This window comes from Scomber japonicus, chromosome 21, assembly GCF_027409825.1.
Source record: "Scomber japonicus isolate fScoJap1 chromosome 21, fScoJap1.pri, whole genome shotgun sequence".
Classification (NCBI taxonomy): Eukaryota; Metazoa; Chordata; class Actinopteri; order Scombriformes; family Scombridae; genus Scomber; species Scomber japonicus.
Window position 1 is genome coordinate 4,792,208 of NC_070598.1, and position 24,799 is coordinate 4,817,006.

Below are 24,799 nucleotides of genomic sequence, written 5' to 3' on the forward strand. Positions count from 1 at the left end.
CTGCTCTGTAACTGTAATCCTCCTCTTTTATGCGTCTCTATTTTCTATTGTATTTAAATGTGTCTTTGTGTAATGCTTTGTGTCTCTTTGACATTTTGTCTGGATGCCTTTTATGTTTTATGTAAAGTAGTTTTTAAGCCTTTGCTGAAATGCCTCTCCTCGTCTTTACACCCCCGAGAAGTCTCACTGCACTTAACGATAACGCTGCAGGGTTCATCACAAGATGCTTTTATTTTGACAAGAATGAACAAAATCTTCCTCCATCCCCCTTCCCTTCTTCCCTTCTTCCTTTCTTCCTCCTTTCCTTCCTTCCTCCCTGCCTTCTGTCCTAATATATATATATCCTAATATAAAAGTTATAATGTAAGATCATGCCAAACTAGTTGATATGGTTCCTTCCTTCCTTCCTTCTTCCTTCCTTCCTTCCTTCCTCCCTCCTTTCTTTCCTTCTTCCTTCCTTCCTCCCTCCTTTCCTTCCTTCCTTCCTTCCTACATACCTCCCTCTTTTCCTCCCTCCTTCCTTCCTTCCTTCCTCCCTACCGCCCTCCTTTCCTTCCTTCTTCCTTCCTCCTCCCTTCCTTCATTCCTTCCTTCCTTCCTCCCTACCTCCCTCCTTTCTTTCCTTCTTCCTTTCATCCGATATACAACTTTTAAAACACACAATAAAACTTGCAAAGTCAAAACAAGGCGAGCAAAGTAAGAATAATGTATTCCATGTTTCTGCACCGCCAACCTTCATGTAGACCTACAGTACTTGCAGTATTGATGCAGGAGTACAAAGCACACGCACACACACACACACACACACACACACACACACACACACACAGACACACACACACACACACACACACACACACTGGTAATTCTATGGAGCATTATTCACCATGCATGTGCAGGGTAAAGTGAGGGAAACATACATTTTTAATCTAAGTCCTGAATAAAAAAAATTAAAGTTTAATGCTATCGGCTGCAAACCCTCGAAAAGGTAATACAGTCATCATGATTCCACCTCCCTCTGCTGCAAGGCCTCATACGGGGGGGTGATGTTCCCCTCTTCTGAGTGAGAGTGTCACTTCATACCGCAAATAAACAAACTCTCTGAAAATGACAGCTGTAGCTACACATTCAGACGTCTCTGAAGAGCCCGAAGGAAAACAAATAGAGACACTTGTGCAGTTGTCATTTTATCAGAATGAATGACTGAAAGCAGCGGAGTGATGGCGGAGTGTCTCTGGAGATGTATGCAGTCGGTCGTCCTCAGCTTGATTAAAATCATGCACACCAATTTCCCCTCCTATATGAAAGCAACTCATCGACAGTGAAAACGCTTCCTATATGTGCATTTTAAAAGGTTTAAATTGGAAAAAAATGCCTCCAGTTAAAGGATAATTGCAATGACGCTCAAACCCAATAAAAAAAATGTTTAATAAAGGTTTCATTGATCTTTTGACACCGAGGGAAAGATTTAGCATTCAACAGGCCTCTTTAATTTAACTCTTACTGTTTAGTATTAGTAGAGGAACCCAGAAAGGAAAGGAAAGGGGAAGGAGGAGAGATATATAGATAAATGAAGCCCACCTGTGAGTCTGAAGGAAGGGGAACAATAGGCGAAGGCAGCATGGAGGAGAACAGAGAGGAAGGGGCATTAAACACCAAACAGGCTGAAGGTGCGGAGAGGACAGGTGGGAAGCTGCGTCCTACCTGAGCTGGATCCTGAAGTTAAGTGTTTCATATCTCTGCCTGTAGCTCTCCAAGCTTCTAACTTAAAACTATGAGTGAAAGGGCTGCCTTAAAATTTTGATTTAACCTTCGTGTCGTCCTGCTGGGTCAAATTGACTGTTCCTTCTTTCCTCCATTCCTTCCTTCCGTCTGTCCTTCCTCCCTTCTTTCCTTCTGTCCTTCCTCCATCCCCCTTTCTTCCTTCCTTCTGTCCTTCCTCCCTCCCTCTTTCCTCCAGCATGGAGGAGAACAGAGAGAGGCAACAGTGACAGTGAGCAGGGGCATTAAACACCAAACAGGCTGAAGGTGCGGAGAGGACAGGTGGCAAGCTGCGTCCTACCTGAGCTGGATCCTGAAGTGTAAAGTCAATTAATTGATTTACTTCTAAACATATTATACATGTTGGAAAATGGTTACAGAAAACATGTGAAAAGGCTGATAACTATGCAGATAGAGCCTTAAACTGTTTCTCACCCTCTCATTTTTCCTGATTTTCTGAGCCTGCAAAAAACGGGTTACTACATCTAACACTACTACTACTACTGCTACAGTCTACAGTTAGCCAGTTAGCTGAGTTAGCCGCCGAGCTAGCAGCTAAGTTAGCCACCGAGTTAGCCGCCGAGCTAGCCGATAAGTAAGTTAGCCACTGTTTCTCACCCTCTCATCTTTACTGATTTTCTGAGCCTGCAAAAAAGGGCTACCCCGTGACGTAGTGGCGTACCCTTGGTCCCTCCCCTACTTTATAAGACAGAGAGTCCACTCTCATCAGTGGTTAACCTGCCTAGTAGGAAGGAAGGAAGGAAGGAAAGGAGGGAGGAAGGAAAAGAGAGAGGGAGGAAGGAGGGAAGGAAGGAAGGAAGGAGGGAAGGAAGGAAGGAAGGGGGATTGAGGAAGGAAGGAAAGAAGGACAGAGGAAGGTAGGGGGAGGAAAGAAAGAGAGAAGGAGGGAGGAAAGAAAGAAGGAAGGAAGGAAGGAACAGTCAAAACAGACGGGGTCAATTTGACCCGGGAGGACGACACGAAGGTTAAGCGTATAAAGAAAATTTTAGGCTTGGTTTTTCATTTATATAATTATAAAATGGAGTAAAAATAAATAAATACACATTAACTTTCTTATTTCTACATTTAGTGTCACTAATTGTCTATATACAGTAATGTTATAAATATTACTCAGAGGGTTTTAAATGTTGTATATTTTTGTATTATACCTTTCTCATCTCTTAGCGTGACTGTAGCTTCTTCCTTCTCTTCAGCCGGTTGATGACTTGCATCCTCGGACTGATCTGAAGAGTGATGTCATCGTGATGTCATCGGTTAAACTTTAAATCAAGTCAAACTGCCAGCGCTGGATTTACTGGAGGAGAGACTCACAGGTATCCTCATCCTCCTCTCACTGAGCAGCAGCCTGCAGCTCCTCTGTGTCCGTCTGTCCGTCTCTATTATATTAAGATTTGCAACAACTAAGCATCTGTGTAAGAAACGGATTTAACCTTTGTGTCGTTCTCCCGGGTCAAATTGACCCCGTCTGTTTTGACTGTTCCTCCCTTCCTTCCTTCTTCCTTCCTCCCTCCTTTCCCTCCTTCTTCCTTCATCCCTCCCTTCCTTCCTTCTTCCTCCCTCCCTTCCTCCCTCCTTTACATCCTTCTTCCCCCCTTCCCTCCTTCCTCCTTCTCTTTTCCTTCCTCCCTCCTTTCCTTGCTTCTTTCCTGCTTTCCTGCTTTCCATCCTTCCTTCCTTCCTTCCTCCTTCCCTCCTCCTTCCTTCCTTCCTTCCTTCCTTCCTTCCCTCCTTCCTTCCCTCCCTCCTTTCCTTCCTTCTTCCTCCCTTCCTTCCCTCCTTCCTCCCTCCCTCCCTCCCTTCCTTCCTTCTTCCTCCCTAACAGGAAGGTTAATCAGCCAGATAAAGAAAAAAAAAAAAAAAAAAGAAGTCAAGGAGTTATTACAGCGGAAACCTCTGTAGCTCGGAGATAAACTCTGGAGAGCTTCACACTGCGTAACTTCACTTTAAATCACTGAGCAAAAAAATGGGTGAAAAACAATTAGTTTTGAAGCTCAAGTCATTAAAAGATTTCTACTCGCTGCCAATGCACGAATAATGGCGAGCAATGAATCTCAGTGCAGACCGGCTGAATGGGAAACACATAATAAGCAGTGTGAATATAATGGCACATCTTCTGCAATGCACCCTGCTGGAAACTGTGTGTGTGTGTGTGTGGCTGCAGGCTCTGAAATTGATACCCTATAGAAATGATACACATGATACTCCTTCCTCCCTCCTTTCCTTCCTTCCTTCTTCCTCCCTTCCATCCTTCCATCTTTCCTTCCTTTCTCCTTTCCTTCCTTCTTCCTTCCTTCCTTCCTTCCTTCCTTCCTTCCTCTTCCTTCCTTCCTTCCTTCCTTCCCTCCTTCCTCCCTCTCTCTTTTCCTTCCTCCCTCCTTTCCTTGCTTCTTCCTCCCTTCCTTCCTTCCTTGTTCCTTCCTTCCATCCTTCCATCTTTCCTTCCTCTCTCCTTTCCTTCCTTCTTCCTTCCTTCCTTCCTTCCTTCCCTCCTTCCTCCCTCTCTCTTTTCCTTCCTCCCTCCTTTCCTTGCTTCTTCCTCCCTTCCTTCCTTCCTTGTTCCTTCCTTCCATCCTTCCATCTTTCCTTCCTCTCTCCTTTCCTTCCTTCTTCCTTCCTTCCTTCCTTCCTTCCCTCCTTCCTCCCTCTCTCTTTTCCTTCCTCCCTCCTTTCCTTGCTTCTTCCTCCCTTCCTTCCTTCCTTGTTCCTTCCTTTCTTCCTTCCTTCCTCCCTTCCTCCCTTCCATCCTTCCTTCTTCCCTTTCATCCTCCCTACCTTGAATCGAGGACAACAGGAGGGTTGATTTTCATCATATATACAAAAAAAAAAATCCACAATTAGACTTACAAACATACAAAACAGAACAAAAATCAAAGACAATAACTACACGCACACACACACACACACACACACACGCACACATACACACACACACACACACACACGCACACATACACACACACTGAAAAGTCAGACATCAGTGTTTCAGTCTATGGTTAAAGACAGAAAGCATATTACGAAGACACTGGATATCACACAGCAGGGACTTCAGCTGACAAGCAGGAGAGTTTAGGTGTCTAATAATTGGGCCGCAGATGCTCCCCAAATATTTCATGAAAATCACATCTGTTGCTTCGAAGCCTCTGAAGTGACCAGTTCACTGAAAACGGATAACGGAAATTTAAATTAAAAAGTTACAATCACATTACATTTCCACTCTATGAAAGTTTCTAACACTGGGCTCCGAAAACAGGAAGTGAGTATATGAGCGATGCTGCAGCTGATGAAAAGATGAGAATGAAGCTTAGCAAAAGGTCACAGAGTCCGATTAGGTTTACAGGCTTTCATTTAAATCAAAATTTTAAGGCAGCCCTTTCACTCGTAGTTTTAAGTTGAAACTATAGCTAGATTTTACATTGTAGAAGCTTGGAGAGCTACAGGCAGAGACATGAAACACTTTAAAGTCCGTGTAAAGTAAGAATAAATATGTGTTCTGAGTTTAACATACCACAGAAAAGTGTGTTATTAACCACCCTGCCAAATTTGAATGATTAAAAAAATCGGCAAATATATGAAATTAGGCTTCAAAGTTGTGTAAAAATCAGCCTCTTTCTCTGCTACCAAACACTGTGGGCGTGGCCACCGAGTCTGAAACCCCGCCCCCTACCAAGTGTCACCTGTCAATCAAAGTCACCTACTCTACCCGAAAACATGGATGCTACGTCTGAGAGCTTTCTGCTGCTAACTCAGCTGCTAGCTCGGTGGCTAACTTAGCTGCTAGCTCGGCGGCTAACTCAGCTGCTAGCTCGGCAGCTAGCTCGACGGCTAACTGGCTAACTGTAGACTGTAGTAGTAGTAGTAGTGAAAGATAGTAACAATAACTGGCCACTAGGCTGCCTTCCAGTGGAGAGCTGGGAGGTGATTTACTCAACATGTTTTGGAGGACTGAATCTTTTTTTTGTGTGTGTGTGTGTGTGTGTGTGCGTGTGTGTGTGCGTGTGTGTGTGTGTGTGTGTGTGTGGCTGCAGGCTGTGAAATTGATACCCTATTGAATTTTAGAAATGATACACATACAGTACGGCTAGATGTGCTGAAGGCGAAACGGCGGGCAATAGGTGCTTACACCCGAGTGGAAAGATGAAACGATACATACGTGTGCTCATATGTTCCAGCTGTAGATCACAGTAAGCAGTTATCTCACCGCGGAGCAGCTTCCATTAAAGAGCCTATTCCTCTTTAAGTTACCACGGTTACAAGATGTATGATTTATTATAAAGCTTATAGCAGGAGAGAGACCCAGGTATCATCAGCCTCCTCACACTGAGCAGCAGCCTGCAGCACAACTAAGCATCTGTTCCTTCCTCCCTCCTTTCCCTCCTTCCTTCCTCCTTTCCTTCCTTCCTCCTTTCCTTCCTTTCCCTCCTTCCTTCTTCCTTCCTTCCTTCCTTCCTTCCTTCCTTCTTCCTTCCTCCCTCCTTTCCCTCCTTCTTTCTTCCTCCCTCCTTTCCCTCCTTCTTTCTTCCTCCCTCCTTTCCTTCCTTCCTCCCTCCTTTCCCTCCTTCCTTCCTCCTTTCCTTCCTTCCTCCCTCCTTCCTTTCCCTCCTTCCTTCCTTCCTTCCTTCCTTCCTTCCTTCCTTCTTCCTTCCTCCTTCCTTTCCCTCCTTCCTCTCTCCTTTCCCTCCTTCTTCCTCCCTCCTTTCCTCCCTTCTTCCTCCCTCTTTTCCTTCCTCCCTCCTTTCCTTCCTCCTTCCTCTCTCTTTTCCTTCCTCCCTCCTTTCCTTGCTTCTTCCTCCCCTCCATCCTTCCTTCCTTCCTTCTTTCCTAACCAGTAACCAGTTATCTCACCGCAGAGCAGCTTCCATTAAAGAGCCTATTCCTCTTTAAGATCACCACGGTTACAGGATGTATGATTTATTATAAAGCTTATAGCGAGAGAGACTTCTGTATATTGGATTTGTTTTACGGCTGTGACACCAGACAGAAGTGGAAGTGGATGGATTTCCCTCCTCTGCTGCAATCACCATTTAGCATATTGCCTACAGTCGTATTTGCACCTTCAGCTGCACAGCGGATGATCTCGTGTGTTGGACGATGAAATGGGAAGGCTGGAGTATAAAAATGTGTTCGGTGTTATTAGTTTAGCTCTGTGTATTCGGGGAAATACTGTATGAATCAGTCCAGTGAGATAAAGTGTAAGACGGTCTGTTTCAAACATCAGCTGCTGCCAAACTATAAAAAACAAACCTGATTGTTGAGCTCAGCGTGAAGAAAGAAGTTAACCTTCCTGTCATTCTTCTCTCTTCTCTCCATTCTGTTTTGACTGTTCTTTCTTTCCTCCCTTCCTTCCTTCTGTCTGTCCTCCCTCCCTCCTTCTCTCTTTCTTTCCTCCCTCCCTCCCTCCTGTCCTTCCTTCTTCCCTCCCTCCTTCCTCCTCCCTCCTTTCCTTCCTTCCTTCCTTCCTCCCTCCTGTCCTTCCTTCCTTCCTGCCCTCCTTCCTTCCTCCTGTCCTTCCTTCTTCCTCCCTCCTTTCCTCCCTTCCTTCCTTCCTCCCTCCTTTCCATCCTTCTTCCCTACTTTCCATCCTTCTTCCTCCATCCTTTCCTCCCTTTCTTCCTTCCTTCCTCCTTTCCATCCTTATTCCCTACTTTCCTTCCTTCTTCCTCCCTCCTTTCCTCCCTTCCTTCCTTCCTCCCTCCTTTCCATCCTTCTTCCCTACTTTCCATCCTTCTTCCTCCCTCCTTTCCTCCCTTCCTTCCTTCCTCCCTCCTTTCCATCCTTCTTCCCTACTTTCCTTCCTTCTTCCTCCCTCCTTTCCTCCCTTCCTTCCTTCCTCCCTCCTTTCCATCCTTCTTCCCTACTTTCCATCCTTCTTCCTCCCTCCTTTCCTCCCTTCCTTCCTTCCTCCCTCCTTTCCATCCTTCTTCCCTACTTTCCTTCCTTCTTCCTCCCTCCTTTCCTCCCTTCCTTCCTTCCTCCCTCCTTTCCATCCTTCTTCCCTACTTTCCGTCCTTCTTCCTCCCTCCTTTCCTCCCTTCCTTCCTTCCTTCCTCCCTCCTTTCCTTCCTTTCTTCTTCCTGTCCTTCCTTCCTTCTTCCTGTCCTTCCATCTTCCTCCCTCCTTTCCTCCCTCCTTTCCTCCCTTCCTTCCTCCCTCCTGTCCTTCCTTCTTCCTCCCTCCTTTCCTCCCTTCCTTCCTCCCTCCCTTCCTTCCTCCCTCCTGTCCTTCCTTCTACCTCCCTTCCTTCCTCCTGTCCTTCCTTCCTTCCCTCCCTCCTTTCCTCCCTCCTGTCCTTCCTTCCTTGACTCCAGGACAACAGGAGGTAAAATACGGTCGCTGCTACCACTGAAGACGGTGATTTCATGTCCTCGGTTCTCTTTCTGGGAATTTGTGGATTTCTGAAGGAGTTTATGAATCTAAATGAAACATAATGAGCTATTTAAAGCTCATGCTGATATCTTTAAGGCTCTGTTTACAGCTGTTTACCGCTCAGCATGCATCTCTGGTGATCCCATCACAAGTGGACAGTCGAGACACATTCTCGTTCACACGTGTCTCTATTACTCGCCTCGAGCTGATCATTTGTGTCCAGATGTCATCACTGCTTACGTCTCCTCTGCTGCAATATATGAATCAAAATATATGAAACCTAATTGATGAGCTCAGCATGTAGACGGGTTCAAAGACAGTGAGGTCATGTCCTTGGTACTCTTTCTGGGAATTTGAGGATTTATGGATAAATTTTATATGTACAATGAATCTAAATGATACATAATGAGTTATTTAACCCTTACATATAAGTTCAGGGTCAAATTTTACCCATTTTTAAATTTTAGAGCTGCAAAAACACCATGAAACTTTTCTTTTAGCTGGGTTTTTTCTTAACCCATGGTGTACAAAAATGGAAATAAAATGCATCTTTTTGTGTGTGTAACTAATACAGTTTTATATATGCAAATGTACAAATATACAAGTTTATACCTGTGTTTGAAAAACAAATCAAAAATCAGCTTTCAAACATGTTGTTGTATTCTCCATATTCTCTTATATAGCAAGGCAAGGCAGTTATTTATATAGCGCATTTCATAAACAATGGCTCAATGTGCTTTACATAAAACAGAAAAACATGCAATTAACCCCCCCGCCTGCCCCCACTAATATTAAAAACAAAGTACAGAAAAATAGAAAGAGAGAAATAGAGAAATAACATGCTAGAATAGAGCTTTAAATATAAGATTGCAGCATAAAATAATAACTAAAATAAAATCACTTCAAAATAGTGATTGTGAAAGTCTTTTAATCAAACAGAAGGATTAATCAAACACTTATTAATAACTGATGGGGGAATTTATGAATGTGAATTGATGCAGAGACTAATTATGAGTCAGAATATGAACAGTATGTAAAGGGTTAATGCTTATTCTGATATCTTTTAGGTATATTACTGTTCACGTGTCTCTATTATTCGTCTCGAGCTGACCGCTTTTGTCCAGATGTCGTTGCTGCCTACGTCACTCCTGCTAGAAGGTCAAAGTGGCTCGTGCACAGTTATTACGTCAGACCGTTCTTTTATACATTCTATGCGTCAGACACGCGCCAGATTTGAGCTAAAGAGCCAATAATTATGTACAGATTATTCTAACTGTCCAGATTACTCCAAACTCATATATACATCTGTGCTCGTTATTTCTACTGCTGCCACACTTTTACCCAAACAACCACCGTGCATGTTCCTGCACTGACGCACATTCATATACTCCTGTAACGTCCTTGTCAGAGACGCATCAGGACACATTAGCATTTACACTACAAAAGATATGTGATCACATGCATCCAACGCCACCTCGGTACGTGGTTTGAGTGATGGGCTCATAATGCGTGTTTGAGGTGGCTTATAGTTGTGATTTAACGGTGTCCGCAGGTGGAAACAGTTCAAGGTTCAAGGTTCAAGGTTCGTTTATTGTCATTCAAAACGAAATTTGCACTCAGGTCCCAGCAGCATAATGAAGTAGCAGTGATAAAGTAAAAATACCAATAATAATAATGATAATAATAAATAATAAATTAGGGCTTAAATAATCAAAAAGAAAGAAAAACCTCCTATCTATAAGGTAGCTGCTCCCTACTTCAAAATAAGAGTCGACATATAGGTGAAATCTAAAATTTAGCAGTTTGACAGTAATAAAAATTAATTAAGGGAATTTATATTATTATTATCTTCTCGTCAACGGTGCAATTTTTTGTCCTTCTGGGTCAAAATTGACCCGGTCTGATTTGACTGTTTATAATGTCACATCATATCTGTAGTTTCTGTTGTGTTTTAGATCCTCTCTTATTTTGAAAGACTTTCTCCTTGTGTGTGTGTGTGTGTGTGTGTGTGTGTGTGTGTGTGTGTGTGTGTGTGTGTGTGGTTGTGGTTGTTTTTACTTCCTGTGTTTTCCTGCCTTAGTTGATTTACTGATGTGTTTCACCTGTGTCTTGTTTTTAATCAACCCTTGAGTATATAGGTATTGGTTTTTGGTTCAGTTGCTGTTCGATCCTCTGTTTTGATTTGTTTAATTCTCATCCTGTTTTGAGCTAACCTGTTTTTTTTCCTTCCTTCCTTCCTTCCTTCCTTCCTTCTTTCCTTCCTCCCTATTATGTCATCAGGGTTATCTCGGTTAAGGATTTGGACTAAATAAAAACCCTGCTTTGCAACCTGGAGGTGAAAGAAGAGGACTGAAATGAAATGATTGTAGGAAGCATCGTGTCTCCTACTGTACAGATCATAAAGCCTCTCTTATAATAACACTCGGCTGCTCGTATGAACGTTGGCATTGAATGTTCTTCTTGCAGTAATCACTCCTCCTGTTCATACTGACCATTAGCAGAACCTCTCATAATGAGGTTTCCACTGTGAGTGATGGAGGTCAAAATCCAGAAGCCTCCATCTGTGCAAAAAAAAAAAAAGGATTACAAAGCCATGCGAGCTTAGACAAATCAATTCGATGTCCTCCAAAGTTTTAGTTGGGTTTTTGTTTTACTGCCAAATTCTTTCTTTTTTTGTAACTATCTCTCTATTCAGGGTTTTTAGACTCCCCATCTCTTTTGACTGTTCCTTCCTTCTTTCTTCCCCTCCTTCCCTCCCTCTTTGCTCCCTCCTCCATCCATACTTCTTTCCTCACTTCCTTCCTTCCTTCCTTCCTTCCTTCCTTCTTCCCCCTTCCCTCCTTCTTTGCTCCCTCCTCCTTACTTCTTTCCTCACTTCCTTCCTTCCTCCCTCCCTCTTTCTTTAATTTTTCCTTCCTTCTTCCCCTCCTTCCCTCCTTCTTTGCTTCCTCCTCCTTCCATACTTCTTTCCTCACTTCCTTCCTTCCTTCCTTCCTTCCTTTCCCTCCTCTTTTCCTTCCTCCCTCCCTTCTTACTCTTTTCCTTCCTTCCTTCATTTCTTCCTTCGTTCGTTCCTCCCTCCCACCCTTCCTTCCTCTTTTCCTCCTTTCCTTCCTTCCTTCCTCTTTTCCTCCTTTCCTTCCTTCCATCCTCCTTTCCTCCCTCCCTCCTTACTCCTTTCCTTCCTTCTTTCCTTTCATCCTTCCTTCCTTCCTGTCCTTCCTTGACCTGAGGACAACAGGAGGGTTAACTTTAGGTGAATTTTGGAGTACATTTTTGCAGACTAAGCACATTAAAAATGATTTTTATAATGATCAGTATGAGCCGGAGGAATGAAAACCTCTTGAAATATTCATTTAGACACCTGACTTCTGTGTTCAGACAGACTCTAACCTTCTTTTTTCTGTTTTTCTGCCTCCAATTTTAGGAGAATGCAATGCTTAATCACTGGAGTACTTATTTAAATGTTAAAATATTAAACATGAAATTTGCAGAAAAGGGTGGAGTACATTAAATCCTGAAGCCCACCCCTCTCCTTAATGAACTCAATCAACTGGCTCATCTCTACACACATGAGTCATGTGTTCTGCTTATAATTCAGTTTGAAGAATCTCTGTCCAGTTAATCAAGTTTTAGCTGTCGTAACTTGCTTTTCTCTCCACATCCTCCTCCTAAAAAAAGAAAAAAAAGAAGCCTGGACGTGTTTGGATGGATCACTACTGCCCTCTGGTGGACAAAACCTCTGCGTCTGTCTCTTATTAAAGGAGGAGGGAGGTGGTGAAGTTGCAGATGCTGGGGAATTACAGGTTTCCAGATGTTTGATTGAATTATTCAGAGAGCTTCTTCACATCTACTGGTGCGTAAAGGGAGTGGCTCTTTTTTTTTTTTTTTCTTACATAGCAGCTTTGAGAAGTGTTGCAGAATTCATCTTGAATCTCCTACATTTCAAGATAGTGGTAAAATAAAAATATAATATAGTTAACCCTTTGTTGGCCACTTTGCATCATGATATCTGGTCAAAAACTAAATCTATTGAACCCATTTAACTTGTTTGGGGGCAATCTTTACCTCTTGTATGAGTAATGCACAGACAGACCATCAGATTGTGATATGGTTGCTATAGATACGGGTTGTGCTATAGTGTATAAATGAAGAATAACACAGATCCTGTTGGAGACATTTTTGAAGTTGAGTTTCTAATGTGTTTTTTAAAAAGTTTTAAACAAATGAAGTCTGTAAAACACATTTAGAGTCAATGAGGGAGAAAAAAATCCATGTTTTATGTTGTCATGTCCTCAAAGAGATAGGAAAAGCAACCAAAAATAAATAAATAAAATAAATAAATAGCATTTTCTTGGAGTGGCCAACAAAGGGTTAATTTCATAATAATTGATTCACTGGAAATGATGCACAAGAAAGTTTAAAGACAGCAGCAGCTTATCTCCAAACACATCTAATAATCACTTACCAGAAATACAAATCATGTTATTTATTATAATAGGTGTCATCATGCAATCGCCTGGCAGCTTCAGTGTTGTCCTGCAGCAGAAGCCAAGCAGCACTGTAACAAAAACAGCGCGCAGTGTTTCCTGGCAGTCAGTGTGTACATGGACCACGCAGCAGAGAGAGAGAAATCTTTTCACACTTGCAGGAAACGCATGCGCGCAGAGGAAACCCCGACTGGTTTGTGTCAAGTCGAGGCAGACGGATGTGATCGAGCCTAAAAAAAAAGAAAAGAAAAAAAAAAAGATCACCTGTATTCTGGCATTCATGGTGACACAGTGAGTACACGTTTTTATGCATTAAAAGAGTGAAGTAGGCCGCATGCAGGAGGATAATATAACCCGCTTGGTTGTGTTTCTCTTTGGGGGGAAGGAGGCGGATTAAATGCAGGATGCTGTGAAGCTGGAGCATCTTTAATATTATTATTATATGGATATTCCACAATTCACAATTCACCAATCGTGCATGTTGTTCATAGCACTAAAATTACAACATCGATGGTCAAATTGCGTAAATATGTGCAGATGTATGCGTTCATAGAGGATGAAGAGGGGGAGAGAAAAAAAAGCTTTATCCTGTAAATTATCAGCTTTTCTGATCAAATAATTTCATTATATTTCTATAAATAGCTGCACACAGTCTGCAGCTCGCTTCAGGCTGTTTGCTTTCTCAAATCGACCATCATGTGGGTTTCATCCTCCCGAGGATGTGACTGATGGATGCGATTGCTGCGGTCCAAGAGACGCCTAGTCGCTGTCATTACCACTCATCCCTCATAGAAAGCGAGAGAGAAAAGAGAGAGAGATGAAGAGAGAGGAGGAGGAGGAGGAGGAGGAGGAGGAGGAGGAGGAGGGTTGTTGCTGATCACATTTTGGTTTTTGTTACATTTCAGATTGATTCAACAAACCGGTAGGACGTTTCCCTTTTCCTCCTCAGGTTGTTTCTATTGAGATATGTGACGCTTTAAAGGCACATAAAGGCCTTTTCTTTCTTTCTTTCTTTCTTTTTAAAAATAAGATGTTTAGTCTTGATCAGAAATGTGGATTATTGAGATTGCATGGCACAGAAGTTGACCCCACGCATCACGATCATGAAGTGGTCGTGCATTCCTCAAGATATGGTCTCCACGCCTCAGAAACTGTAGTTTTAAATGTGGCAAAAATATAATATAAAGCATCAGGTTTGATTGAAGGGGGGGGGGGGTTTAATGGATTTCATCAGTCAAGTTTGATCCAACCCTCCAGTGATGCAGGCCTGTTTGCTCCTGTTGGATCTTTAATGTCTTGTGATTCCTTGGACTGTGATCTGACTGTGTGTGTGTGTGTGTGTGTGTGTGTGTGTGTGATGCAGTAATAATCCTTCCCCAGTCAGCCAACTCTCACTCTCACTCTCACTATGCTCATATCCCATCTCTCTCTCTCTCTCTCTCTCTCTCTCTCTCTCTCTCTCTCTCTCTCTGTCTTCTCACTCTCTTCTCACTCTCTTCTGCAGTCCATGGGCTCGGAGCGGGTGGAGATGCGTAAGAGACAGATGCAGGTTCATCAGGAAGCAGCTTCCAGTGTCCTCCAAGCGCGCCACAGCATGGGAAACACCCCCACCAACGCCTCAAACGCCTGCTGCTTCTGCTGGTGCTGCTGCTGTAGCTGCTCCTGGTAATAACACTATACGTACGCTGCCTCCCACTCATGCAGAGCAGGGCCGATGATGGGAAATATGTGGTCCGAGCGAGGCACCCGAGAGGAGGAGGGGGGGGAGGGGGGTGGACATAAAAGGCCTGTTTACTGTGTTTCATAACCTTCTGAATATCTCCTCATTCTGATTTACTGCAGTCTACTGTAGGTTAAAATGCTGTCATCCATCCCTTATCAACTTATTGCTGCCATGACTAAATCTAATCAGCGTTATTTGTTATATTGTCATATTGTTCATGACATCTTTAGGAAGTATGCATACAGATGTTACTCATTTCGTCCGCTTTACCGCTGTGACACCAATACCGATACCACTATACAGTTCTAGCACGACTCGACTCGGTTCCAGGACAGACCTTTTCCATTACAAAAAAGTGCTCAACGTGGGCGGAGTCGTCATAGCACGGCTGCACGAAACTGCCATGTCCTCCGTTGACATAAACAATGGCGGACATGGAGGCGATGGTGTACTTGCTGCTGTATGCGGATGTGGCTCAGGATGTGACTCAGGCTCTGAGGTAGCGCGGTCGTCCTCCAATTGGAAGATTGGAGGTTTGATTCCCGGCTCCTCCAGTCCGATGTGTCCTTGGGCAAGACACTTAATCCCAAGTTGCTCCCGTTGCTGTGTATGAATGTGAATGAATGGTTAAATTCCCCCCTGAGCAGGTTGGCACCCTGCGTGGTAGCTCCTGCCATCATTGTATGAATGTGTGAATGACATGTGATGTAAAGCACTTTGAGTGGTCGCAAAGACTAGAAAGGTGATATATAAGTACAGTCCATTTACCATTTGTCACACACAGCAGCAAGAAGATTAAGCCGTATGACTGTAACACTGTTGCCGGTATTTAAAAATGCTGGGTTTGATTCTTGTGTGGGACGGCTCATGACTCTTCCAGCGACAACTCTTCTGACCAATCAGTGGCCGACAGTTTGTTGAAGTCACATTTAGTATCGGCTCGGCTCGCTTGGAACCTCAGCAGAGCAGGTACTAAAAAAGTAGCAGGTACCAGATACTATCGCTAGTGGAAACGCAAAAAAAAAAGGAGTCGAGTCGAGTTGAGTAATGCTAGAACTGTGCAGTGGAAAAGCGGCACAAGTTTTTCCTGCAGCGGTAAAAGAGGAGGCTGCACTAATCAACTGTAGACACTAGGTGGCAGCAGAGTGCGTGAATCCTCCTGACAGAATTTTAGGATACTGTTTCCTCCGATCAGTCCCTATTTCCGCTTGATAATATATCTGTATAAGTAACGGTGATAAGAAATATGTGGTCTGAGGCACCCGAGAGGAGAGTGGTGGACATACAGGACCTGTTTACTGTGTTTCATAGCCTTCTGAATATCTCCTTATTCAGATTTACTGCAATCTAGGTTAGAATTAAAGTTTTTTCGGTGCTAACTTGCGGTCATCCATCGATCCCTTATCGAATTATCCTTCATTTGCTGTCATGACTTAACTTAATCGGTGTTATTATACATTATTCATGACATCTTTTGGAAGCACACATACAAATGTTATGTGCCATGTCATCATGTTGCAGATGTAGCGGTAAAGGAGGAGGCTGCACTAGTTAATCGTAGACACTAGGTGGTAGCAGAGTGCTTGAATCCTACTGACGGGATTTTAGGATAATATTTTATTGGACTAGTCCGTATTTCCGCTCGTTAGCAAAGTGGGTAAAAGGTACAAAAAAGAACAACAAGAACAGTCTGTTAAGTTCCAAAAATCATATATTTTACTGTAATGCAGCATTTAAAACCAGGAAAAGACAACTCTGATGACATATCGCGATATTACGATATCCAAAATCCAAGGCGATATCTTGTCTCATATCACGATATCGATATATTGCCCAGTCCTAATTGGTACTAGTATCATGATCTATTAACCAATACCCAGCCCTAGTAGGTAGTAGCAGTTAAAGCAGGTGTTGGACTTTCTTTAGCCTCGGTCCTGCCATCCTCTCTACAACACCACCTCAGCCTCGAGCATCATCCCAGAAAAACAGAAACACTACGGCCGTGTAACCCACACCGGATCTCATTGGACGGAGGCCTCGGGGGTCGTTAATCTGTTTTGGAATTACAAACCGTTTACTTGAGTTTCCTCTAAGGACCGCCAGCCTGCCCCGCGTGCAGAGCATGTTAATTCACTCCACCGGGGATGAATAATACGATTTGCCTCTACTTCTATATTAATTGTTGCGCTGCTACAACAGCCACATTCCCAGATGGGACGGCTCACAGTGGACCGGCGCCTCAGCCAATTAGTCCACAGCCAGCTGCTACATCGGGTGTTATGCACAGGTGATCACACCGGGATGATGCCAGGACAGTTGACACTCATTCCCATCATTGCCAGTAGACCATGTGAATTTGCTGGAGGGGTTCGGTTTGAAATATGGAAAACAACTTACAGGGCCTCGGCTTCGGTAGAGTATAAAAAAATCTGTGTCAACTGTTGGACTGTAATTGTAATGAGATAAATAAAATGTAATGTTGTTAATTAGGTTTTTCCGATAACTATATGGCCAGAAATATTAGGACTATATTGTTGTACTTCTGGTCTGGGGTTGATTTTATTATGTGCATCCGACTCTTTAGTTCAATTAACCCTTTACTTACTGTTCAGGGTCAAATTTGACCCATTTTTACATTTGAGAGCTGTAAAAACAATTTACAAATATTTATTTTTTTACAGGATTTTACATAATGTGAACCACAGTATACAAAAATAGAAATAAAATGCATGTTTTAAAAAATGCTGTGGAGCTGATTGACACATTTCTATAAATGCAAATGTAAAAGTTTGACCTGTGTTTATTCAACAAATTCAAAAATTAGCATTAAAACATGTTGTTGTGTTCTGACTGGTTGGGTATTTATGAATGTGAATTGGTGTAGAGACTAATTAAGAGTCAGAATATGAACAGTATGTAAGGGTTAAGGAAATCTTCATGCAACATTATGCAATTATATTTTAAATTTGCAGTCCTAATCTATTGGTTTTTGACCACTTAACCCTCCTGTTGTCCTCAGGTCAAGGAAGGACAGAAGGACAGAAGGAAGGAAGGAAGGAATGAGGAAGGAAAGGAGGGAGGGAAGAAAAGAGGAAGGAAGGAAGGAAGGGAGGAAGGACAGGAGGAAGGAAGGAAGGAAGGAAGGGAGGTAAGGAGAGAAGGAAGGAAGGAAGGAGGAAAAGAGGAAGGAAGTAGGGAGAGAAGGAAGGGAGGAAAGAAGTATGGAAGGAGGAGGAAGCAAAGAAAGAGGAAGGAAGGAAGGAGGGAAAGAAAGAAGGAACAATCAAAAGAGACTGGGTCAATTTGACGCGGGAGGACGACAGGAGGGTTAAAGAGTGATTTTTTCTTCTCTGATTGTCTCAACTGGTGGATTACTAGATTTGTCTTGGTGCCTCCCAACCAGGACCATTTTTCTACGCAGTGTCTTTGCAATTTTTGCTTTAAACAGTTTGGGGATGGACTTTTTTCAATATGTCTACACCCTTGTGCACAAAGCAAGGCCCGTAAAGAAAGAGTTTTTGGGATGACCAGGTCTTATCGTCCGACTTCAGCACCAACCTCATTAATGAGCTTCCTTCCCAAAAGAGTGGAGGTTGTTATAATAGCAGATTAATACCAAATACCCAATATGCACAGTTTTGCAGGTGCGATTTCACATTCGAACCAACTACAAACATTATATTTAGAACAAAAGGTTGACATGAAAGGACTCTAGAGCTATTTTAAATGTTTGACTGCTGGAAAAATCACACATGGATGACAAGCTACTTTAAATAACCTGATAAATACAATGATGTGCTTTTTATTCTTCTTCCAGTTTGACTGTTCGGAGTGAAGACGAAACAATCCAACAGAGATCCACTTTTGAGCGCAGAACAGAAGAAATCACTAATTGTGAGGAAAGGTAAGAAAGGCTACTGACATCACCTTAACATATATGTTGTGGCATTATTGAGAGAGTTACTGCACAAACCAATACATCAACTGAGATCTCTACTCCTCTTCTCGAAGCCCCAAGCCCACTGTGGAAGACGCACGCTCCTGGACAATTTCATTTGAAAAGGTGATGAAAAGTGCAGCCGGGCGCAGCTGCTTCAGGCAGTTCCTGCGGACAGAGTTCAGCGAGGAGAACATGATGTTCTGGCTGGCCTGCGAGGAGCTTAAAAAGGAGACAAACAAGACTGTGGTGGAAGAGAAAGTTCGTCAAATATACGAGGACTTCATTTCAATCCTTTCCCCTAAAGAGGTGAGACTCCGAGGCTATTTCCTGCAAAGCGATGCAACATTTATAGTGCTGGAATAGTAAAATTGACAGAGTAGCTTTAGGTTTTTGGACTGTAGCTCAGACTTGGGAGATTGTGATGGGAATTTTCTGGTATTATCTGATATCTTACATACATTTGATCACTTTCAGTTGTCTATAGAATCATTTTACTGAACATAATCATATTGCCACAAGTAACTATCAATCGGTTGAGCATTTTCTTGATTAACCAATTATTCACCCATCATAATTTCCAAGAGAACAATGCAACGTCCAGCCCAATTAGCGACTAGTAGGTGAACATAGTGGAGCATTTAGCAGCTTAACCCTCCTGTTGTGCTCAAGTCAAGGAAGGAGGAAGGAAAAAAGGAAAGGAAAGAAGGAAGGGAGAAAGGAAAGGAAGGAAGGAAGGAAGGAAGGACAGAGTAAAGAAGGAAGGAAGGAAGGTAGAAGGGAGGGAGGGAGAGAGAGAGAAAGGAAAAGAGAAAGGGAGGAAGGATGGAGAGAGGGAGGAAAGAAGGAAGGAAGGAAAGAAGGAAGAGAGAAGGAAGGAAGAGAGAAGGAGGGAGGGAGGAAAGGAAGGAAGGAAGGAGGGAAGGAAGAAAAGGCGGATGGAGGAAAGGAAGGAAGGAAGGGAGGAAATAGAGAGGAAGGAAAGAAAAAGAGAAAGAGGGAGGGAGGAAGGACAGATGGAAGGAAGGAAAGAAGGAACAGTCAAAACAGATGGGGTCAATTTGACCCGGGAGGACGACAGGAAGGTTAAGAGGCAGATATTTCCCTCAGGAGCTGGTGGAGACCAAAAAAGAGCTAAAAAAAAAGAGTGAATATGTTGCTGTGTAAATGCTGGATGTGAACTTAAAAAGGATACGTCAGTGTCTGCATTGCTAGAATGGAAATGTTCAAGTACCAGAGGCTTAAAATTACATATATATTTTGAGGAAATAATCTTATGCATAATGACCAAGAGAACAAATTAGATTGTAAATGTGTAATTTCAGCACAGTCTTCTGCTGCTGCTGTCCATGCTGGCTGCATTCAGAGAAGCGCCATAAAGTCTCATTTTGAAGATTCATGGTCACAAGTATCACTCAAAAAGCATTTCTAAATCACTCATGTAAAATAGGTTATCAAAGAAGGCATATCTGTTGCTCTAGATATCAAACTACTGTCCAATCTGTCGTGTCTTTCCTCTGCACTGTAGATGTGAGCCTCTAATTTCCTACAGCACTCGAAGGCAGCAATTTATGCAACTTGTGGGAATTGGCACAAACTGGTTGCCCTGAACCTAAGTGCTATAAAATTATCAACATGTCATACATTATGGGACCATTATGGCCATTATTGATCTTTATAACTATACTTCTGGCAACAGTGGTCAGTGTTTAGTTCACAGCTTATATCCGCTGCCCCCTAGTGGACAAAAGGAATCAGTCAGTGCAGGTTTAACACATTATATTCACCAATTCAAGCCCCAACCAGGTGAAGTGAATAACATTGATTATCTTGTGGCAATAGCACCTTGGGAGTTGGGGAAAGGAGGAACAAGGAAGGAAAGGGGGGAGGAAGGAAGGAAGGAAGGAAAGAAAGGAGAGAGCGAGGGAGGAAGAAGGAAGGAAAGAATGGAGGAAGGAAGAAAGGGAGGAAGAAGGAAGAAAGGAGGGAGGAAGGAAGGGAGGAAGAAGGGAGGATGGAGGAAGAAAGGGAGGAAGAAGGAAGGAGGGAGGGGGGAACGAAGGAGGGAAGGAAAGGAACGAAGGAAGGAAAGGAAGGACGGAGGAAAGAAGGAAGGAAAGGAGGAAAGAAATGAAGGAAGGAAAGGAGGGAGGAAGGGAGGGAGGAAGGAAGGGAGGAAGAAGGAAGGAAGGAAGGAGGAACGAAAGAGGGAAGGAAAGGAACGAAGGAAGGAAGGGAGGAAGAAGGAAGGAAGGAGGGAGGAACGAAGGAGGGAAGGAAAGGAACGAAGGAAGGAAAGGAAGGAAGGACAGAGGAAAGAAGGAAGGGAAGAAGGAAGGAAGGAAGGAAGGAAGGAAGTTGGATACATCAGGCAGCAGCTGAACAGTCAGTTCTTGAGGTTGATTTGTTGGAAGTGGGACAAAACAGGCAAGTAGAAGGATCTGAGAGACTTTGAAAAGGGTTAAATTGTGATGGCATCTCCAAAACATGGGGTGGGTGCTCCTGGTATACAGCGGTCAGTACCTACCAAAAATGATCCAAGGAAAGACAACCAATGAGATAGTAACAGGGTCATGGGTGCCTGATGCTCATTGATGTGCTAGCTCGTCTGATTTGATCCCACCGAAGAGCTCCTGGAGAAGTTAATGCTGGCTTTGATAGACAGGTATCAGATCATACAGTGCTTCAGAGTGCTCATGCTGACTGCTGCTGTCTACCGCCTTAAATACCTACAAATGGGCCTGTGAGCGTCAGAACTGGACCATGGAGCAGTGATGGTTTCTTTCCTCCCTCCCTCCTTTCCTTCCTTCCTCGCTCCCTCCTTTCCTTCCTTTTTCCTTCCCTCCTTCCTTTCTCGCTCCCTCCTTTCCTTCCTTTTTCCTTCCCTCCTTCCTTTCTCCCTCCCTCCTTTCCTTCCTCCTTCCCTCCTTCCTTTCTCGCTCCCTCCTTTCCTTCCTTTTTCCTTCCCTCCCCCCTTCCTCTCTCCTTTCCTTCCTTCTTCCTCCCTCCCTTCCTTCTTTGACTCGAGGAGAGGACAGAGAACAGGAGGTTTTAATGTTGTGGCTGATCAATATCAATGATAACAGCAACAAATCCTCTCATGAAAAGCAGGAATCAGTGAATATTTGGTCTCTTTGCTTGCGACTAGATCAGGGGTGTCAATCATGCGGCGCGTGGGCCAAAACCGGCCCGCGGAGGAGTCCAATCCGGCCCACTTTCTTTCCTGTCTTCTTTTCCTTCCTTCCATCTGTCCTTCCTAACTTCCTTCTTTCTGTTCTTCCTTCCATCTGTCCTTCCTACCTTCCTTTTTTCCTTTCTTTGTTCCTTCCTTCCATCTGTCCTTCCTCCCTTTCTTCCATCTGTCCTTCCTACCTTCCTTTTTTCCTTTCTTCGTTCCTTCCTTCCATCTGTCCTTCCTCCCTTTCTTCCTTCCATCTGTCCTTCCTTTTTTCCTTTCTTCGTTCCTTCCTTCCATCTGTCCTTCCTCCCTTTCTTCCATCTGTCCTTCCTCCATATATCTTCCTTTTTTTGCTTTCTTAGTTTGTTCGTTCCTTTCTTGCTTCTGTTCTTCCTTCTTTCCTTCTGTCTGTCCTTCCTACCTTTCTTTCCTCCTTCCTTCCCTTCTTATTTCCTTCCATCCTTCCTTCCCTCCATCTTTTTAATGATCCGGCCCACATGAGTTCAAATTGGTTTGTATGTGGTAGATTCATTTATTGTCAATGCTGCCAATTAACTTTTTATTGTGTGTTTAACTCAACATCTAAAGCTTCATTTTTTCCCTGTTCTCGTCCTCCAGGTCAGTTTGGACTCCCGCGTCCGAGACGTGATCAACCGCAACATGCTGGAGCCGACCTCGCACACGTTCGACGACGCCCAGCAGCAGATCTACACGCTGATGCAGAGAGACTCGTACCCGCGCTACATTAACTCCACTGCATACGCGGATCTGCTCAAGAGCCTGGAGGAGCCCCCGCCACCACCCCCCCCACCTGAGCCATAATAGACTCAACCAGACCACCACTGCCACAACACACTTTTAGCTAAAACTGGCGCATGCGTCCCCACCCGAAAAGGAGTTTTTTGTGTTCCTGTTGGAGAGTCCTGCTATTTAGAGAAAGACAAGACAGGACAGGAGAATGAACACTACTTATCCAGCTCTAATTGCTGTTTATTTACCCACAATTAGCTCACCAAACTCCTCGGAGCAAGCAAGAACAAATGCTAAGTCCAGGCATCAGTTACTTGTTCAAAAACATATCTATATTTTTATATCCTCCCTAGCGCTTGACATTGCACTTTTCTACCTTGTTCAATGAGGGAAAGCATGTATCTATGAGCACTGCATTTGTATTTAGGTGTATCGTGAGCCTTAATGCATATTCAGTTCTTGTAGAAACTAGTAAGTTTTATTTTAGTGGTAACTTCAGACAAAAAAAAAAAGGAAAGTGCCTTGGTATAAGATCTTCTACACTTAGCACCTATGGTCTAAACACGAATGGTGCGACGTTGACTTCACACGTTGGTGCTTTTCAGCTCTTCGGCTCAGCTCTCAAAGATCAAGTTTTTACAACTCGATGAGCCGATACCTGAAAATTTAGATCTTGTCTGTGTGTTTCAATACTGTGATATGACTCATATTATATTTAATTTAAACAACGACAACAACAACACGAACGAAGAAAAAATAAAAACAGGGAAAAATAAAAATGAAAACATGACCTAGACCACTGATATATTTGTGTATTTAAAAAAAAAAAAAAAGGAATTTGTGTGAAATAGCTATTTGAATTCTCACAGATTAAAATAAAGCACAATCGTATGTTGTTTTCGCTGATTATTCATTTCTTATGGTTTCATACATTATTAGAAACGCTTCACATATGAATGGTAAATTAAGCTGCTAATATACATTTAATTGCATTTTTGTGCTTTCAAATGTTTTATCTTAACATTTGTATAATTAATCAAATATTAGGGCTGAAAATAGCCATTATGATGATGATGGTGGTTCAATTTCAACAAAATTTTAAGTTTATAAGAGGTTAAAAATATTTATCACAAAGTCCTAAAGCTCCAGATGAAATGTTTAACCCTTCTGTTGTCCTCGGGTCAAGGAAGGACAGGAGGAAGGGATGAGGAAGGAAGGAAGGAAGGAAGGAAGGAAAAAGGAGTAAGGAGGGAAGGAAGGAAGGAAAAGAGTAAGGAGGGAGGGATGGAGGAAAAGAGGAAGGACGTAAGGAGAGAAGGAAGGAAGGAAGGAAGGAAAGGAAGGTAAGGAGGGAGGGAGGCAACAAGGAAGGAAGGATGGACATGAGTAAGGAGGGAAAGAGGAAGGAAGGAAGGAAGAAAGGAAGGATGGAAGGAGTAAGGAGGGAGGGAGCAAGGGAGGAAGGAAGGAAAAGAGTAAGGAGAGAGGGATGGAGGAAAAGAGGAAGGACGTAAGGAGAAAAGGAAGGAAGGAAAAGAGGAAGGAAGGAAGGAAGGAAGGAAGGAGAAGGGAGCAAAGAAAGAGGGGAGGGGAAGAATGAAGGAAAAATTAAAGCCCCAGATGAAATGTTTAACCCTTCTGTTGTCCTCGGGTCAAGGAAGGACAGAAGGAAGGGATGAGGAAGGAAGGAAGGAAAGAAGGAAGGAAGGAAAAGAGTAAAGAGGGAGGGATGGAGGAAAAGAGGAAGGGATGAGGAAGGAAGGAAAGAAGGAGGGAAGGAGGGGAAGAATGAAGGAAGAAAGGAAAGAAGGAAGGACAGGAGTAAGGAGAGAGGGAGGCGGTAAGGAAGGAAGGACGGACATGAGTAAGGAGGAAAAGAGGAAGGAAGGAAGGAAGGAGGGGAAGAATGAAGGAGAAGGAAGCAAAGAAAGAGGGAAGGAGGGTAAGAATGAAGGCAGGAAGGAAGGAAGGAAGGAAGGAAGGAGGCAGCAAGGAAGGAAGGACGGACATGAGTAAAGAGGAAAAGAGGAAGGAAGGAAGGAAAAGGAGTAAGGAGGGAGGGAGGCAGCAAGGAAGGAAGGACGGACATGAGTAAGGAGGAAAAGAGGAAGGAAGGAAGAAGGAAGGAGCAAAGAAAGAGGGAAGGAGGGGAAGAATGAAGGAAGGAAGGAAAGGAGTAGGAGGGAGGGAGGCAGCAAGGAAGGAAGACGGACATGAGTAAGGAGGAAAAGAGGAAGGAAGGAAGGAAGGAAGGAAAAGAGTAAGGAGGGAGGGAGGCAGCAAGGAAGGAAGGATGGACATGAGTAAGGAGGAAAAGAGGAAGGAATGAAGGAAGGATGGAAGGAGAAGGAAGCAAAGAAAGAGGGAAGGAGGGGAAGAATGAAGGAAAAATTAAAGAGGAAAGAAGGAACAGTCAAAAAGAGATGGGGTCAAGGAAGGACAGGAGGAAGGGTTGAGGAAGGAAGGAAGGAAAGGAGTAAGGAGGGAGCAAGCAAGGAAGGAAGGAAGGAAAAGAGTAAGGAGGGAGGGATGGAGGAAAAGAGGAAGGACGTAAGGAGAGAAGGAAGGAAGGAAGG

At 43.4% G+C, this 24,799-nt stretch overlaps 1 protein-coding gene across 1 annotated transcript; it reads left to right on the top strand.

The window, feature by feature from the left end:
• The first annotated feature begins 14,139 nt into the window (after positions 1 to 14,139).
• LOC128382832 (regulator of G-protein signaling 20) lies at positions 14,140 to 22,295 on the top strand. The gene is made up of 4 exons (XM_053342830.1): positions 14,140 to 14,300; positions 18,176 to 18,262; positions 18,370 to 18,604; positions 22,092 to 22,295. Exons 1-4 carry the CDS (start codon positions 14,143 to 14,145, stop codon positions 22,293 to 22,295), a joined length of 684 nt encoding a protein of 227 aa, XP_053198805.1. The 5' UTR covers positions 14,140 to 14,142.
• Positions 22,296 to 24,799: the final 2,504 nt, after the last annotated feature.

Coding starts and splice junctions, on each gene's coding strand:
- LOC128382832 (XM_053342830.1), top strand. CDS start 14,143: ATGGGCTCGGAGCGGGTGGAGATGCGTAAGAGACAGATGCAGGTTCAT. Junction 18,263..18,369: donor ATCACTAATTGTGAGGAAAG/GTAAGAAAGGCT, acceptor CTCTTCTCGAAG/CCCCAAGCCCACTGTGGAAG. Junction 18,605..22,091: donor CAATCCTTTCCCCTAAAGAG/GTGAGACTCCGA, acceptor CTCGTCCTCCAG/GTCAGTTTGGACTCCCGCGT.